This window comes from Sciurus carolinensis, chromosome 2 (genome assembly GCF_902686445.1).
Source record: "Sciurus carolinensis chromosome 2, mSciCar1.2, whole genome shotgun sequence".
In the NCBI taxonomy this organism is placed as follows: domain Eukaryota; kingdom Metazoa; phylum Chordata; class Mammalia; order Rodentia; family Sciuridae; genus Sciurus; species Sciurus carolinensis.
In genome coordinates, this window is record NC_062214.1 from 121,352,727 (window position 1) to 121,368,494 (window position 15,768).

At 34.2% G+C, this 15,768-nt stretch overlaps 1 protein-coding gene across 1 annotated transcript; it reads right to left on the bottom strand.

Annotated features, from left to right (window-relative positions):
• Nucleotides 1–6,505: 6,505 nt before the first annotated feature.
• LOC124976463 (olfactory receptor 11H6-like) lies at nt 6,506–7,498 on the bottom strand. The gene has a single exon (XM_047539332.1). The coding sequence runs from the start codon at nt 7,496–7,498 to the stop codon at nt 6,506–6,508; it is 993 nt and encodes a 330-aa protein (XP_047395288.1).
• Nucleotides 7,499–15,768: the final 8,270 nt, after the last annotated feature.

Sequence of the window (15,768 nt, forward strand, 5' to 3'; positions counted from 1 at the left end):
TATGAGTCAACTTGGTAATGTTTTGTGTGAATTTGAAAAACTAGTATGATGATATTTGTGGTCTAAGTGCTCTACAGATATTAATTGCCTCACATGGTTTCACATAGTTATTCAGGTCTAGTTTCAGGTGAACTTTCGATATTATCAGTAATTGAGAAAGAGATATAAAATCTGCTTCAATTTTTTATGTATTTGTCCTGGTAGTTCTCTCAGTTTTTATTTCATTTGTTTTAAAAACTCTTTTATTAGGGCACACACCATTAAAATCATTATATATTCCTGACTAATTAACCCCTTTTCTTATTATGCCCTTCTTTATCTTTGCTAGTATTTTGGAATCATATATTGCTCTTTATTGAAAGAGTTATTTATGTTTTCTTTTGTGTTAGCATCACATGTATGTTTATGTCCTTTCATTCAAAAAAATTTAAGACTTTTTCAGAGCAATTTCAGGTTCTCAAGAAATGACGAGAAATTTCAAATTCTCATACACAGCACACACACATATGCAGTCTCTCCATTTTCAATAGCCAAACCTCAGGTTGAAATTTGAACACAGGTGAACACCTTAACACATCATCACCCAAAGTAGATAGTTCACATTCAGGTTCATTTTGGGTGTTCTGCACTCCATGGGTTTGGACAAATATATAATCACCTCTATCCACACCATTATAGTATTTTTCCAAGTAGTTCTACTGCCTTAGAAATTGTCTGTGCTCTGCTCATTCATTCCTCCCTCCTTGCCTAAAACCTCCTGGAAGCCACTAACTTTTAAACTGTCTCAATGTTTTGTCTTTTTCAGAATTGTATGAACTCAAACTATATACAACCTTGTCAGATTACATATTTTGTTCAATATTATGCATTTTGGGTTCTTCTGTGCCTTCCAATGTTGTATCTTTTGTTGTTATGACAGACTCATATTCCATTTTCTGTGGGCAATACTGTTTAGTATCTTTTCATAAACTGAAGGTCATCGTGGTTCCTCCATTTTATGGTAATTATAAAGAAAACTCTTGTAAATATCCATGTGTCATTCTTTGGTTTTGATTCCTCTAATAATTATATAGTGGTGGTTTTTGTTGTTGTTTTTTTTTTCTAGTTCTCTATTGATATGAAGTTGAACATCTTTTTATATACCTGTTTACCATTTGTACATATTGTGACATTTCTGTTCATGCTTTGGGAAAATCTTAGATTACTTTTCTTGTTGACTTTTAAATGTTCTTTGTGCATTATGAATGATAGTCCTTTATCGGCTATATCTTTTGCAAACACTCTCTACCAGTGTAACCTGTCTTCTCATTCTCTTGACACTGCCCCTCAAAGCAGATTTTAATTTTAATGGAGCTCATTTTGCCAATTTTATTTTTCATAAATTGTGACATTGACTCTAACCAGGCATTTCCATATCCAACATCATCTAGACTTACTCCTGTGTCATTTTAAAGAGTTTCAGAATTGTAGATTTATATGTACATCTTTGAAGTCTTGTGAGTGAATTTTGAGTTGAGGTGTATTGTCCCTGTGTATGTACATTGTGTCTATTTTGGGCATGTTCTTGTTGTTCCAGCCCCATTTCTAGGAAAGACTGATTTTTCTACTTTGCCTTTGCACTTTTGTCAAAGATCAGTCGACTGTATTTGTGCATCCCTTTATGACCTCTGTTTGGTTCCATTGACCTACTTGTCTATTCTTTCACCAAAGTCACCTCTTGATTACAGCACCATTCTACGTAAATCTTGAAATCAGGTAGAGGTAGTGTGAGTCCTTTCATTTTGTTCTTTTTTAAAAAAGCTATTATTCTCTTCATATGTAAACTCTGCTTCTGATAGTTTACAGTTGGGCCTACATCCATGATGGTTATTTGGTTGTAGTTTTCTTACTCTGTGTTTTTCTTTTCCTGCTGTGTTATCAGAGTAAAATTGCCATCATAGAATGAGTTATTCTGGAAGAGGTTGTAAAAATTGTTATTGTTCTTTAAATGTGTGATAGGAGTCCTACTGAAGTTCTCAGGTCCTGAAATGGTTCTTGTGGATAGTTTCAAATATTCTTTTTCTTTATTTTTAAAAAATTTTTCCAGACTGCATTTTGATTCATTATGCAGAAATAGGGTACATTTTTTTTGTTTCTATCGTTCTGCATGATGTAGATTCATACCATTCGTGTAATCATTCATATACATAGGGTAATGATGATTGTCTGTCTCATTCCACCATTTTTCATGCACCCATCCTCACTCTTAACATTCAGAGAACTGTCCAGAGATTTTAGTTCTCAAATTTGGTATTCATTGAGGTGAAAGTAAAGACAACATTTACTTTATGTGTTATTCAGATGATTTGTCTTCCCTATTTGGATACATAGGATTATACTTCTGTGTCCTCTCTACTCACAAGTTGCTGCTGCTACTGAATTTTTTCTTGATGTTTTAAGGTCTTCTGAATAAGTACTCTTGCAATTTGGATCAAGTGATAAACATAGGGAGAAAAAAACCTACCAAAAATACGCATTGACCTCTCTCACCTCCTTGGAATTAGGATCAAATGATAAACATAGGGAGAAAAAAAACCTACCAAAAATACGCATTGATGGTTCTACTATAGCTACAATAAGACTTGTTAAAAAGATAAAATACAAATTTTGTAGTTGCCATATTTTCTCTCATATAACAAAGTGATATAGACAGAGGGAATAAATGTATAGTTGTAATAAGTCTGTGCATATTCACAGCAAGAGAAACTTCAGAGAATCCTGTTTTATTAAGTGGAATTAGTAGTGCTATTATACTCAAAAGTTGTTACATTAGTTCCCCAGAAATCAATAATGTGTGATATCAGTTATCATAGATCACAAATTATAGTTCATTTACCTTAAGCAACAGTGTGTTGCATGGGTTTCTGGAATGCGTAATCTTTGTTTTACTACAGGGAAAAAGTTCTCTGAAATGGAGATATTTGAGGGCAGAAAGATGGGTGTAAGATTTTATATCAGTGGACTTAAAGGAAATTTTTTATCCTTTTTCAAATGACATGAAAAATTATACATGTTTATCAGGAACTATGTAATAACTCCTTGATGGAATGAGTGTCTACATACCTTTTGAAGATAAGGGAGTCATTGAGTGGAACTCGTGAACATCTTTTGAAAAATTCAACCCATCTCTTTGTATTGCTGATATTATGGTAAAGTATTATTGAATATTTGGTTATTATAATCTGGCTGTGTGTTCTTTGCCTTGTTCTTATGGATCTAGTAAATTGATTTTAAAAAGAGATCCTTAACTTAAGAAAAAAACATCTTGTTTCTCTCCAAATTATTATTTTAACCTACATTTTCTCTCAGAAATTCACAAAATCTCTTCAGAGTTCCCTCATGGTTGTCTTCCCTTCTTTGCTTTTTGGATTACAGATGATCAGATTCAACGGAGCTGAGCATGCTGTCAGATCCAGACGTGAACTTCTTCACCCTGATGCTGAAGGAGCATGGTGCAGCAGACACAAGGCTGGTCGATGCGAGTCCTGGTGATGGAGTGGACAACGCTGCTGCTCTTTCTCCTCACGAACATCCACCAACCTGTGAACAGACTTCCATTCTGCTGAATGAATTTTATGTAATGATGAATTTTGCTGATATGACTGTCACTATGCATGACCGACTGTGGCTGAAACCACTTTTTCAGAAGAAGCTCACAAGTCCCATGAGTTGCCAAGTCTGCTATGGTTAAGCAGCAAGGAGGAATGTTCTGGGTCTTAGTGGCCCTGTCACATTCTAAAAGGGCCACTTCTCATAGATTGAGCAAGAAAGATGCATGAGTGCAAGTGACATTACTTGCAACATTTATATGTCTTGATTTCTGCCTTAATCCTCCTGTTATGTCCCAGTAGTCTTTATACAATTACATTCCACGAGTAAATCAGGTTGAACAATCCCTGCATTTAGATGTTGTCTGCATTGCAGCTCCCTTCTTATTCATGCAGAGCCACAATGATCTGGAGATGGTGGAGTATGGCCCCACACAGAAACTCAGCTCAGCATCTCACTCTAATCAGTTAATACAGACAATATTGTTAGACTACTGTTGTCCAGTGGAGAATGAGTCAACGTGCGCACCCGCACTTGTGTGTGTGTGTGTGTGTGTGTGTGTGTGTGAGTGAGAGAGAGAGAGAGAGAGAGAGAGAGAGAGATGCATCAGAACACTAAGTCAGTATATAGAAGCACTAATCACACAGGAAAGAGAGATCAGATTGAAAGCCATGGGTTCTCCACTTCATATGGATTAAAGTGAAGAGAAGAATAAGCAGGACTAGAACTGAGAACCAGCTTTGTTTCCAAAAGTTGATTCATCTTTTCCTGTGGATCTGTTTCATAATTGGTAAAGCAACATGGTTGCATTTGGTCTTTGAGTTCCTTAGTAGACCTCAAACTTAATGGGCCTATTGATAATTGTTCTATTGCTGTCTTTATGGATCTAGAATTTTAGTCCCATTTGGGTATTTTTTATGTTATTTGCTAATTTGATTGTAATTTTGACAAAATCAGATACAGCTTTATAACAGGTAGCCTAAAAGTAAAGAGACAACCAGCAGAATGGGAAATATTATTGATCAACTATGCATTTGAAAAGGAAAATTCATATCCATAATATATAAGAAACTCAAAAATTCAACAGATAAAAAACAAAACAACAAAAAACCTGGTCTTTGAAATGGTAAGTATAAGCCCGCTACTTTGTAGCATGCCTGTAATCTCAGCAATTTGGTAGAAGAGTCAGGATAATTGCAGGTTCAAGGACAGTCTGGACAAGTTAGTGGACCCTCTCACACACACACACACACACACACACACACACAACATGAAGACTGGTGTTGTAGCTCTGTAGTATCTGTAGTAAGGCATTCCTGCATTCAAACTATAGTACCACCAAAACAACAACAACAATAAAAAGACATGGAAATGTTCAAAAGCATATGAAAAAATCCTTAATATCACTAATCATAAGGAAAATGCAAATGAAAACCACAATAAAATATTATCTCACTCCAGTAAATAGGGCTACTATGAAAAAGACTAAAGACAATTAGTGCTGTTGAGGATGTGCCAAAGAGAACTTTTGGAAACTTTTGGTGGAAATGCAAAGTAATACAGCTATTTTAGAAAATAAGGTGGAAATTTCTCAAAAAAATTAAAAATAGGTGTACCATATTGTGCAGCAATCTCACTCCTGGGTACATGTCCAAATGAAATAAAATCTGTGTCGAAGAAACATCTGTACGCCCTTGTTCACTGCAGCACTGCCACCTTGTGTTATACCTTATTTTATTAGATATAACATCAAAATTACATATGACAAAAGAAATTAAGTAGATTAGTCAAACTTCAACAAAATACAAAGCTTCAAAATACATAATTTAGAAAGTATAATGATATTCCCCAGATTGGGAAAAAGACTTTCAAATTATGTATTACTAAAAACATGACAAGATACATACATCATCTTATGAAAGTAGATTTACCACAATTGCAATGGTAAGAAGATAACTCAATTGAAACAGGTTCAGAAGTTTGAAATATTTCTCCAAAGAGGATTCTTCAGATTTCAAGAAGCACATAAAATGGTGATTAGCACATCAGTCCTTAGGGAAATGCCAATGAAAATCACAATAAAATGCCACTTTGCTCTGACTAAAATAGCACAAGTTAAAAAGACAGAAGATAACTAGTGTTGGCAAGGATACAGGGAAACAAAAATCCCTTTTCATTGTGAACCTTGCATTTTGAGAATAATATGGAGTGGTCTTTTTGAGAATGGTTTGACAATTCCTCCAAATGCTGCATAGAAAGTTAATATATAATGTAGTTATTTCATTCCTAGATATATATTCTAGGGAGGTGAAAACATGTTCACAAAAAACTTGTTCATGTATTATTCATGATATCAGTGAATCAGAAGCATTGGATGTCCATCAAAGGGTGAAGGAAAAAGTGGTTACATAGCCGTTGAATTAAATGTTAGTCAATCACGAAGGGGTTTGTTTGCAGCATAAGGAAAATTCCTGCTAAGAGTTTGAGTTATTACTCTTCTTTAGAATGTTGGCAGAAGGAAAATACAATTTCTGTAATAAAAACACTCTCCTAGAATTGCTATGGAAATTCAGCATATATAACTTTCAACTCAGGAAAAATTTTAGTAAGAAGTGTAAACGTAGGACAGATTGTCTACATGTACGTGTGCATCTGAGAACTATCATTTTTGACAGAAAAATATCAACTAGTATTAACTCTGAAAGCCAGAAAGACAAGTCATCATTTTCTTTTGATTATTTTCTTTTATTTGGAAGAACTTTATTTTTCTCTCCTATAATGAACAAATGAATACGGCTAACTTTATAAACATTTTTTTTAAACTGAATGTTCCTACCCCCAATAAAGACATTTTTCTAGTTCCACAAATACAATAAAAATCCAAGTTTTAATTCTTTATTCATTGGTGAACACAGCTTCAAAAACCTTTTCCATGGCTCTGTCGAAACCTCACACTGCTGAACAGTTTTCTCAGGGCCTCCTTCATCTCCCTATTCCGTAAACTATAGATCAAGGGGTTGAAAAGTGGAGTTAACATAGAATAGAACAAAGTCACAATTTTCTGCATGCCTGCTGGATTTCCTGCTGTGGGGCTCACATACACAACCATGATGGAGCCATAGAAGAGGGATACTACAGCCAGGTGGGAGCCACATGTGGAGAAAGCCTTTCTCTGGCCTTCTGCAGAGGGGACCCTGAGTACAGCTTTGATCACCAAGGTGTAGGAGCTGGTAATGAAGAGGAAGGTGGAGAAAATGAGGACTGAGTTGTAGATGGCACAGATGATTTCAGTGCCAGGAGCTGGTTCACAGGACAGCTTTATAAGTGGTCCTGGATCACATAGGAAGTGGTCAATTTTATTTGCACAACAAAATGGGAGCTGAGAAGCTAGGTAAATGGGCAAAAGGAAGCACAAGAAGCCACATGCCCAGCAGCCGGTTCCCATTCTGCAGCAGTTTTGAACAGTCATGATGGTGGGGTAGTGCAGGGGCTTGCAGATTGCAAGGTACCTGTCAAAGGCCATGACAGACAGGAAGAAAGTCTCAGTGGTGCCCATGGAGAAGAAGAAGTAGAACTGGAGGAAGCATCCAGAGAAGGAGATGGTGCTGCTCTCAGAGAGAAAGTTAGCTAACATACTGGGGACAGTAGAGTTGATGTAACAGATCTCCAGGAAGGAAAAGTTGGCCAGCAGGATGTACATTGGCGTTTGTAGTCGATAGTCCCACCTTATGGCACAGATAATGCACAGGTTTCCAATTAGGGTTGAGATGTATGTTCCAAAAAAGACTGAAAAGAGGAGGATCTGAATCTTCCAGTTGTAAGAGAAGCCCAAGAGGATAAATGTACAGGAGCAATTATTTACATTCAAATTTTTATTTGTTTCTAAGTCTGCAAAGATAGGTTTCCACATGAGAAGTGATCTTATGTAATGTGATTTATTTAGACAGATGCCTTGAGTAGGATCACATTGGTATTCATGTGAAAAATAACAAACTATTCATGCACAGATATTTCCACGATTTTCATAGTCCTGTCCTAGACACACCAGACCCGGGCTGAACAGATACTCTGAAGTCACATGAAGTTTACCACACATATGTTGATTTTGACCAAAACAAAACAAAATAGCAGATGCAATTTTAGGTCAAATGGTGAACAAAAATAGAGAACAAATACAGTAAAGAGATAAGTCATTGTTTCTGACATACTAAAAAAATAATAAAATAGTAAAAATACTATTTTTGAAAAATATGGTCATCATAACACATATCTTGAAACATTGCAAAGATAATAAGAGACACCGGACAAAAGAATTTCATTCTGAAAATTCATTCCAGAAAAATGGCTATGTCTCCTATTTGTAGTTAAATGAGTAGGAAATCTCACAATTTCCATTTCAGGTCTAATCATAAATATTATTTGCTAATATTTTACCTCAATTGCTTCTCCAACATAATAATTGAAATTCTTTGTAATATTATCATCAATGAACCCTTTAAATAAAATTAATGTGAATATGTGAGATATATTACATTTAGTCAGCTTCAGTACTCTTTAATTGCAGTGGAAGGTGAGTGATCAATGCTCATCTGATTTTTGTATGGGAAAAGATAAATAATCATATTATTATTAGATATTAGAGAGGGATGGTTCTCAAAGTGTGGTCCAGGAATGGTTACTGGTCTTTGAGAATCTTTCAGGGAAAATAGGTCAAAATCATTATTTTTATTACTATTTTTGGTCAAAATCATTTTTATAATAATGTTAAGACAATATTTGATTTCCCACTTTTCTTTTTTTCCTTATTATTTTACTGCAGTTTTTAAGGCTACATGATATGTGATATCACAATAGGCCAACTAGAGAAGTGGATAGAATACAAAAAGCTTTATTATAACAAACAGTAATGATATTGGCTAAAAAGTTGTAAATTGCAACTCTTCAGTAATTTGGATGAAGTTATTTTTACATAAAATGGACATCATTTATCTTTACATATGCATAATTACTTATTGCTGCTAAAATTAATTTATAAGAAAATATTCCCCAGGTTTAATTTCTAAGTAATAAATGTTATTGTCTATAACTCACATAAATGCAAGTTATGTGGGGTCCTTGATAGTTTGGAAGATTATAAAGAGGTCTTGAAATCAAATATTTGATAACAATGCTAGATAAATCTTACCCTCTGAAGAATAATTAAATGCTTTTCCTAGCCATTCTTAGCAAACAGGATCTTGGGTAAGAGTTTCATGTAGTCCTTGGCTTGTTTTCATTTTTCCTTTGGTATGTTTTATTGACATTACTTTATTTGGACAGTATTATTAATGGGTTTCTTATGCAAATAGTAATTTGATTTTGGAAAAGTAACCTTTAGGAGATAAAGCATATGCCAATTTAAATTCCCAATTCAGATATTTTAGAAAGTTATAACCTTAACTTGCAAAAAATTAACCAACCAATAAAATAATACTACTATTCTATTTGTATCATTTTCTTCATTTTGGTTTTAGCATAATGCAGAGTATAGAGACATGAAAGCTAAGTTGAAATTAAATTGGTTCATTCTTAAAATATTCACCATATGTCTACAAATTACAATCCTGGGAGCTCAGAGATATAGATTTTTAAGTTTTATTTTTAAAAATTTATTAGCACTCTAATTTGATTTTTTTGGCAGCAGGGATTGAACTCAGAGATGCTTAACCACTGAGTCACATTCCCAGCTCTTTTTATATGTGGAAAGAATCTTTCTAATTGAGATATTTTGTCCAGTTTTCAAAGCAATCATTTATAATACAGACTGACGCTCTTGATGAGTGAAGAACAGACAACTATTCAGTTTCAGTCCAGTAAGCCCTCAACATTTCAATATTACCTTTGTTGATGATATTGAATTTTCATTCATTCTACTTCTATGTGTTTGTGGATCTGTCTCTATCCTTATGCCCACATATTTCTATCTGTTTCATTTGATTTCTTTCTCTAAGTGTCATGTTGGTGTGTTTGTACCCTTTCATAACTTTTTGTTTTATATTTCACTCAACTACGACTGTATCTTCTCCAGATTTCATACAGCAGCTGGCTGTTTTCTGTTTCTGCAAACTGTATTTAAAAGATAAAGAATATGTCAGGAGAATGGCCTAATGTCAGTCAATGTCTCAATGTAGAAAGAGCTACTGATCATCTGGTAGAGTTTACCAAGAAATTTGAACAAAATTCTCTAATAACATTGTCTTTCATATAACACTCAACTCTTACTCTACATGATCTTGTTCTTCATTAATTTTAAAGTTGAGATAAAATAGTGATATAGATATTGAAATCAGGTATGTATCATTTACAACCATGTAAAATTTGGTTATGTTCACAGAGGCAGTTCCTCTAAATTTGCAATCAAAGTGTGAATAAAATTTCCTTGGCTACTACTCTCTAAAATTATCAGAAAGTAACAGGCTCCATGCAATATGTTGTTTGAAATTTTAGTAAAGAAGAGATGACCACACTCATTTTTGGAGGCTTTCTGTACTTAGTGTACAAACTCTATCATATATAGTAGAATCCAAAGGGTGATGTGACAAGATCTGCAAATTTAGTTCTCCGATAAAACCATGGCTTTGATTCTGGAGAAGCAGTGCTTCATTAATTATCTCATAATTCTTCATTATGTGATAGAATATAAAACTAGAGCAGAGTGGAAGAAGGGCTGAAATCTTGTGGGTTATACCTACCTGAAGAGACAAGATGCCAATCATAGACACCTGTATGACTGAATGTCATCCTCCACATCAGAGTTCAAATTCTGGCCTCCGATCTCAGAGAAATGAAGGCATGTTTCAGGCATTACTGTGGGAACTCATGAACTGCTGAAGAGGCTTTCTCGAGCAAGAACATTGTGAGATTAATAAATCAAGTATGAGGTGTTTGGGTCTGCTCATGCAAGTTGAAAAGGCAACAGGCAACTTGTTAATTGGAAGGAGAATCCTGATCTTCCATTGTCTAAGCAGAATGAATTGAACCAGTGAAATATGGAACCCTTTTACCTTTGTGCTGTCCCTCTCTGGGGAGTGGCTCTGTAGAGAGGGAACTTGTAACAGTATTTTTATGGAACACTTTATTCATCATGCTGAAATGTATCGAATATCTTTACTTACCTCTTATTCTTTTTTTAAAGGATTTTTCACTTGGCTTATGAAAAGAAATAGAAAAAGGAAAATGATTTGACTGGGTGTAAATTTGGTGATTAAAGTAGGAGGAAAGCACTCTTATTCCTGGAGATAAAGGGAAAATAGTGACTCTAGCACTGAGACTTGGTTCCAGGCTTGGAAAAATGTCCACAGGATGTATGTTCACAGAGAGGTTACGTTCTGGTATACTTGACCCTATTAAACACTCATTTCTGTGTAATTTTGTGTGAATCACCACTTCATTACACCTTGTATATACCACTACAAGATCACCACTGTCACTTTGAGAGATGCTTCCATTAACTGTTTATTTTTTTAATAAGAAAGACATTTGTGAAAATTTCCCAAGTATCTAAATATGTTGTTAATATGGAGATAACTCTGCAACTTCTGATAACAAACCCACTGTAAGTTGAAAACAAAGTTAAAAAGGTACAATATGCCTAATCTACCCTACATAGCTTACTCTAGCCTACTTTAAATGGGCTCAGAACTCTTATATCACTCTACCATTGGGTAAAATTATCCAACAAAATCCTGTTTATCATAAAATGTTGAATATTTAATGTAATTCATTGACAACTGCAAGAGATAAACAAAGTGGTTCTATGTGTGATTTCATACCATGGCAAAGTTGAAACATCATTAAGTTGAACCATCCATGTCAGGGACTGTCTACATTTTAATGACTTCATATTATAGCACTACTTTTATACAGATATATAATAGTTTATTTAATGATTCCCTAATTGTTTACCTATTAGTTATGATTAGCAGTGCTGAAAAGGTTCTAAATTCATTGACTCATATCTCTTGTAGAATATCACTAATAATAGAATATGATCAAGTAGGATTTATTCCTTTATTTTAAATTATCCAACATTATACCACTTTTCAATAGCATATATGACTATAACTTTGGTCATTTATTGCTAGTAAAAATATAGGGAGATTTCAATAGATGTAGAAGTAGCATTAGATAAAATTAAATTTGATAAAATTCAGAATGAACAAGAAATAAAAGGCAATTTCTGAATTTGTTAAATGCTTTTTCAAAAAGAATTGGCAAAGTCATACTTCAACAGTAAAACACATACCAAAGAAAACCCTTCCAATTAAATCAAAGAGAAATGAAAACAATCACTATGATAATCAGTGTTTCTGTTCTAAGTGATTCACTGCCCTTCATACAGAAAGATTATATTTCCATGACCTGCACGCTTGTAAAGTGAATGTTACTTGTTTGATCAATCAAGTGGAGGACCAGTTTAAAAATATCTCTTTTTTTAAAATATATTTTTATACTTCATTCACATATAATACTTGTACATATTTACAGAATGCAGTGTGATACCTCAATGCATGCATATGATATTTAATGATGGGATCATGACTTCTAGCATACTTATCACCTCAAATATTTATTATTTTTTCCAAAATCTGTTATTTCAAAATGCAAATCTAATTATTGTCAACCAGTTACCTTACTATGCTACAGGAGATTAGAAGTTATTTCTCCTATATAATTGCACTCCTGTACCCATTAATCATTCTGTCTCCACCCCCCTCTCCCCACATTATTCCCAATCTCAGTAATCACTGTTCTACACTCTACTTTCAGGAGATCAAGTTTGTAAGTTTGTACATGTAAGCGAGAATATGCAGAGTTTGCCTTTCTGTGCATAATTTATTTTATTTAACAGAATGTCTTTATTCTTTCTTAGAGTTAAATAATAGTTCATTTTGTATATACATCACATTTTTAAGTCCATTCATCTATTGATGGACCCCTAATTGACACCATTTCTTGGCTAATGAAAATAGTATTGCAATAAACATAGAAATAGAGATATCTCTTCAACATAGTGATTTTCTTTCTATTGGATATATACCCAGTACCACTACACCATTTAATGTTTCAAATGATCTTTCTAGTTTCTTGAGGAATTTCCATACTGTTTTCCATAATAGTTATACAAATTTACAGCCACAGCAATAGCACATGAGAAGTCTCCTTTCTCTGCAGCCTTACCAGCATTGTTTTTTGTCTTTTTGATAGTAGAAATTCTAACTTGGGTAAGACAATATCTCATTTAAGACAATATCTGATGTGCTTTGGATTTGCATTTTCCTGTTGGTTAGTGAGGTAGAACATCTATTGAGATAATAATGTGATTTTCATCTTTTATTTTGTTAATGGGTTGTTGCTCATTGGTTAATTTGCACATGCTGAAACATCATCATGTCTCAGGGACAGATTTCAGGTGGCCATGTGTAGTTGAACTCAGTTTGCTGGTAGTTTTTGAAGACGTTTTCATTTATATTCTTCAGGAATGTTGGCCAATTGACCTCAAACTTATACCTCCTATGATTTTGTATTTTTTTTTACCAGTAGCTTCTAAACCCCTTTTCTTTCCAACTTCCCCAGCCTCTGGTAATCCCAATTCTACTATTTGTATGAGACCAATGTTTTTAGATTCTGCATGTAAGATCACATAGAATTAATCTTTCTATATCTGGCTTATTTGACAAAACAATATCCTCCAGTATATCCATGTTGTCATAAATGACAGAATTTCTTTCCTTTTTTGACCTAAAATTATTCCATTGTGGATATGTTACATATTTTCTTTACTCATTTATCTTTGAGAGACACAAGTTGATTTTATCTCTTGGCTATTATGAGCAGTGCTGCTATAAATATGTGTGTGTGTGGCACCCCTTGACATACTCAAGAGGTGTCCTTTGAATACACACCAGGTATTGGGATTACTGATATAACAGTTCTGTTTTTCATTTTTGATGCACGTCCATACTGTTTTTCATAATGGTTATACTAATTTACATTCCCACCAACAATTGGCAATGATTTCTCCATATCCTGTCCATCAGTTATCTTTTTTTTCTTTTTGATGATATTCATTTTAATAGAAGTGAGGTGGTATCTCTTTGTCATTTTGATTTTCATCTCTCTCGTGTAACCTTCACGCTAAAGTGATACAAAGTGAAATGGTGCTTTTACAACACTAAAACATTATTTAAGTGTTCTCAATTTGATTATCTACCTCCCTTTACCAGTAAGTTTGTAACTTCAAATTTTGTTACTCCTTTGAATGGACTGTTACTCCTTTATATGCACTGTGTTACTTTGAATACAATCTTAATAATACAGTCATCAAAGATATGAGAAGATAAAAAAATATATAAGAAGTAAAAAGAAACCAGGGAGGTTTTATTTTCTATTCTGAATAATCATTGCATTCATAATTTAGAAAATAATTACAATTGTCATCTGTGTCAGTTATGTGGAACCAAGTATTAGGAACATTGGCATTTTCCTTTTGCCAAATAATTCTTTTTGGTATTACACAAAGAGAACTTTCTTGTGAGTGTGAATTAAGATCAGTAGTAAAATATCTTGTGATTCTCTCATGGGGATATCCATACACTTGTATTTCTTAACTTGAAGGTACACATTTATTATTCGAACCATTAACAAAAGGCAATATTAAAAATTATATATTGCCTATATATAATTTTATTGAGATATAACTCAAATATCATAAAATTTTCAAATTAGTCATTATACATTCTACAGAAATAGTAAACATTCTGACACTTTTAAAGCATATTTTGATGTCATAATTGTCACTGAATACATTAATCAGAAAAAAGGGAAGTATTTTGAATGTCTTAGACATTCTCAGAGGTTCAACTAATCAGAAAATAAATGGAAGTGATTTGGATGCCTTAGACATATCCAACTAGATAATGGGACACAAACCTACTCAATAATTTTTCTGAAGATCCAGTGGTCATCATCCTATGAAGCTCTTGTAGATGTTAAGTGTGTAGGGTTTTTTCCCCCTTCCTTCCTTTTTTCTTTTTCTTTCGTTCTTTTTTTTTTTTTTGTTTTTTGTTGGTAGCAGGGATTGAACCTAAAAGTGCTTAACCACTGAGCCACATCACCAGCCCTTTTTTGTATTTTGTTTAGAGACAGGGTCTCACTGAGTTGCTTAGGGCCTCACTAAGTTGCTGAGGCTGGTTTTGAACTCACAATCCTCTTGCCTCACCCTCCTGAGGTGCTGGCTTACATGTGTAGACTTGGACAACAAGTGATTGTGTGATCAGTTGTTTTATCATGACCTGCATTCCAGCACACTCTTCATACTGTAAATCAGATGCAAATGGAATTCTATTATTAGGTAGAAATGGTACTCAAAATCAAGCTTACTAATTCCACATGCATAAAGAAGTTGTATTAGCTGATGGCACATCTTCTTTCATAGCTACTCCTGTTGGATTCCTTTCTCTCCCTCATTGTACACCTCTGGATACATGGAGAGTCCTTTATAACCAGTAGACTGGCAAGTAAAAATTGGGACCTGAATATACTGATGATTTTGCATGATAGCACATTAGAAGCAGCAATTAGAAGCAAGTAAGAAAGAAAGGCTGCATCCTTATAATGTCAATTAAATGAAGTATTCTGGTGAAATGTTGCTTGTGCTTAATGTAATTGTATTCCTAAAGGGCAGTTGTAAGGAGAAATTTTCCTACTGGGAAGAATGGAAGCAGGGCATTGAGTTTCCTTCTGTGCCCCTGCTACCACCACTGCCTCCACCTGTTCCTTCTCCTCTTCCTCCTCCCCTTTCTTCTTCCTCCTCCTCCTTCACTTTTTTGTGGCTGGAAGTATATCTATATTGTTTCATAAAATTTTGGTAGTTTCACTAGATGTTTAGGGTTAATAATGAATATAATTGAAAGACTGATGACAATGAAGCTTGGGAATAATTCTGGTAATGGACTTCTGAGAATAGAGACAGATCATGACAATGGAGGTGTCTCATTTGTATTATTGACAGACAGTATTTACTACAGGGGAAGCTTTATTAGTCAGGTAGAGAGAAGTTCTGCAGCTTTATTACTAAGCATGTATACCATGGTCCCTGGACTCAGGCAGACTGCATTTCAGGAGTTTACGTAAATACAG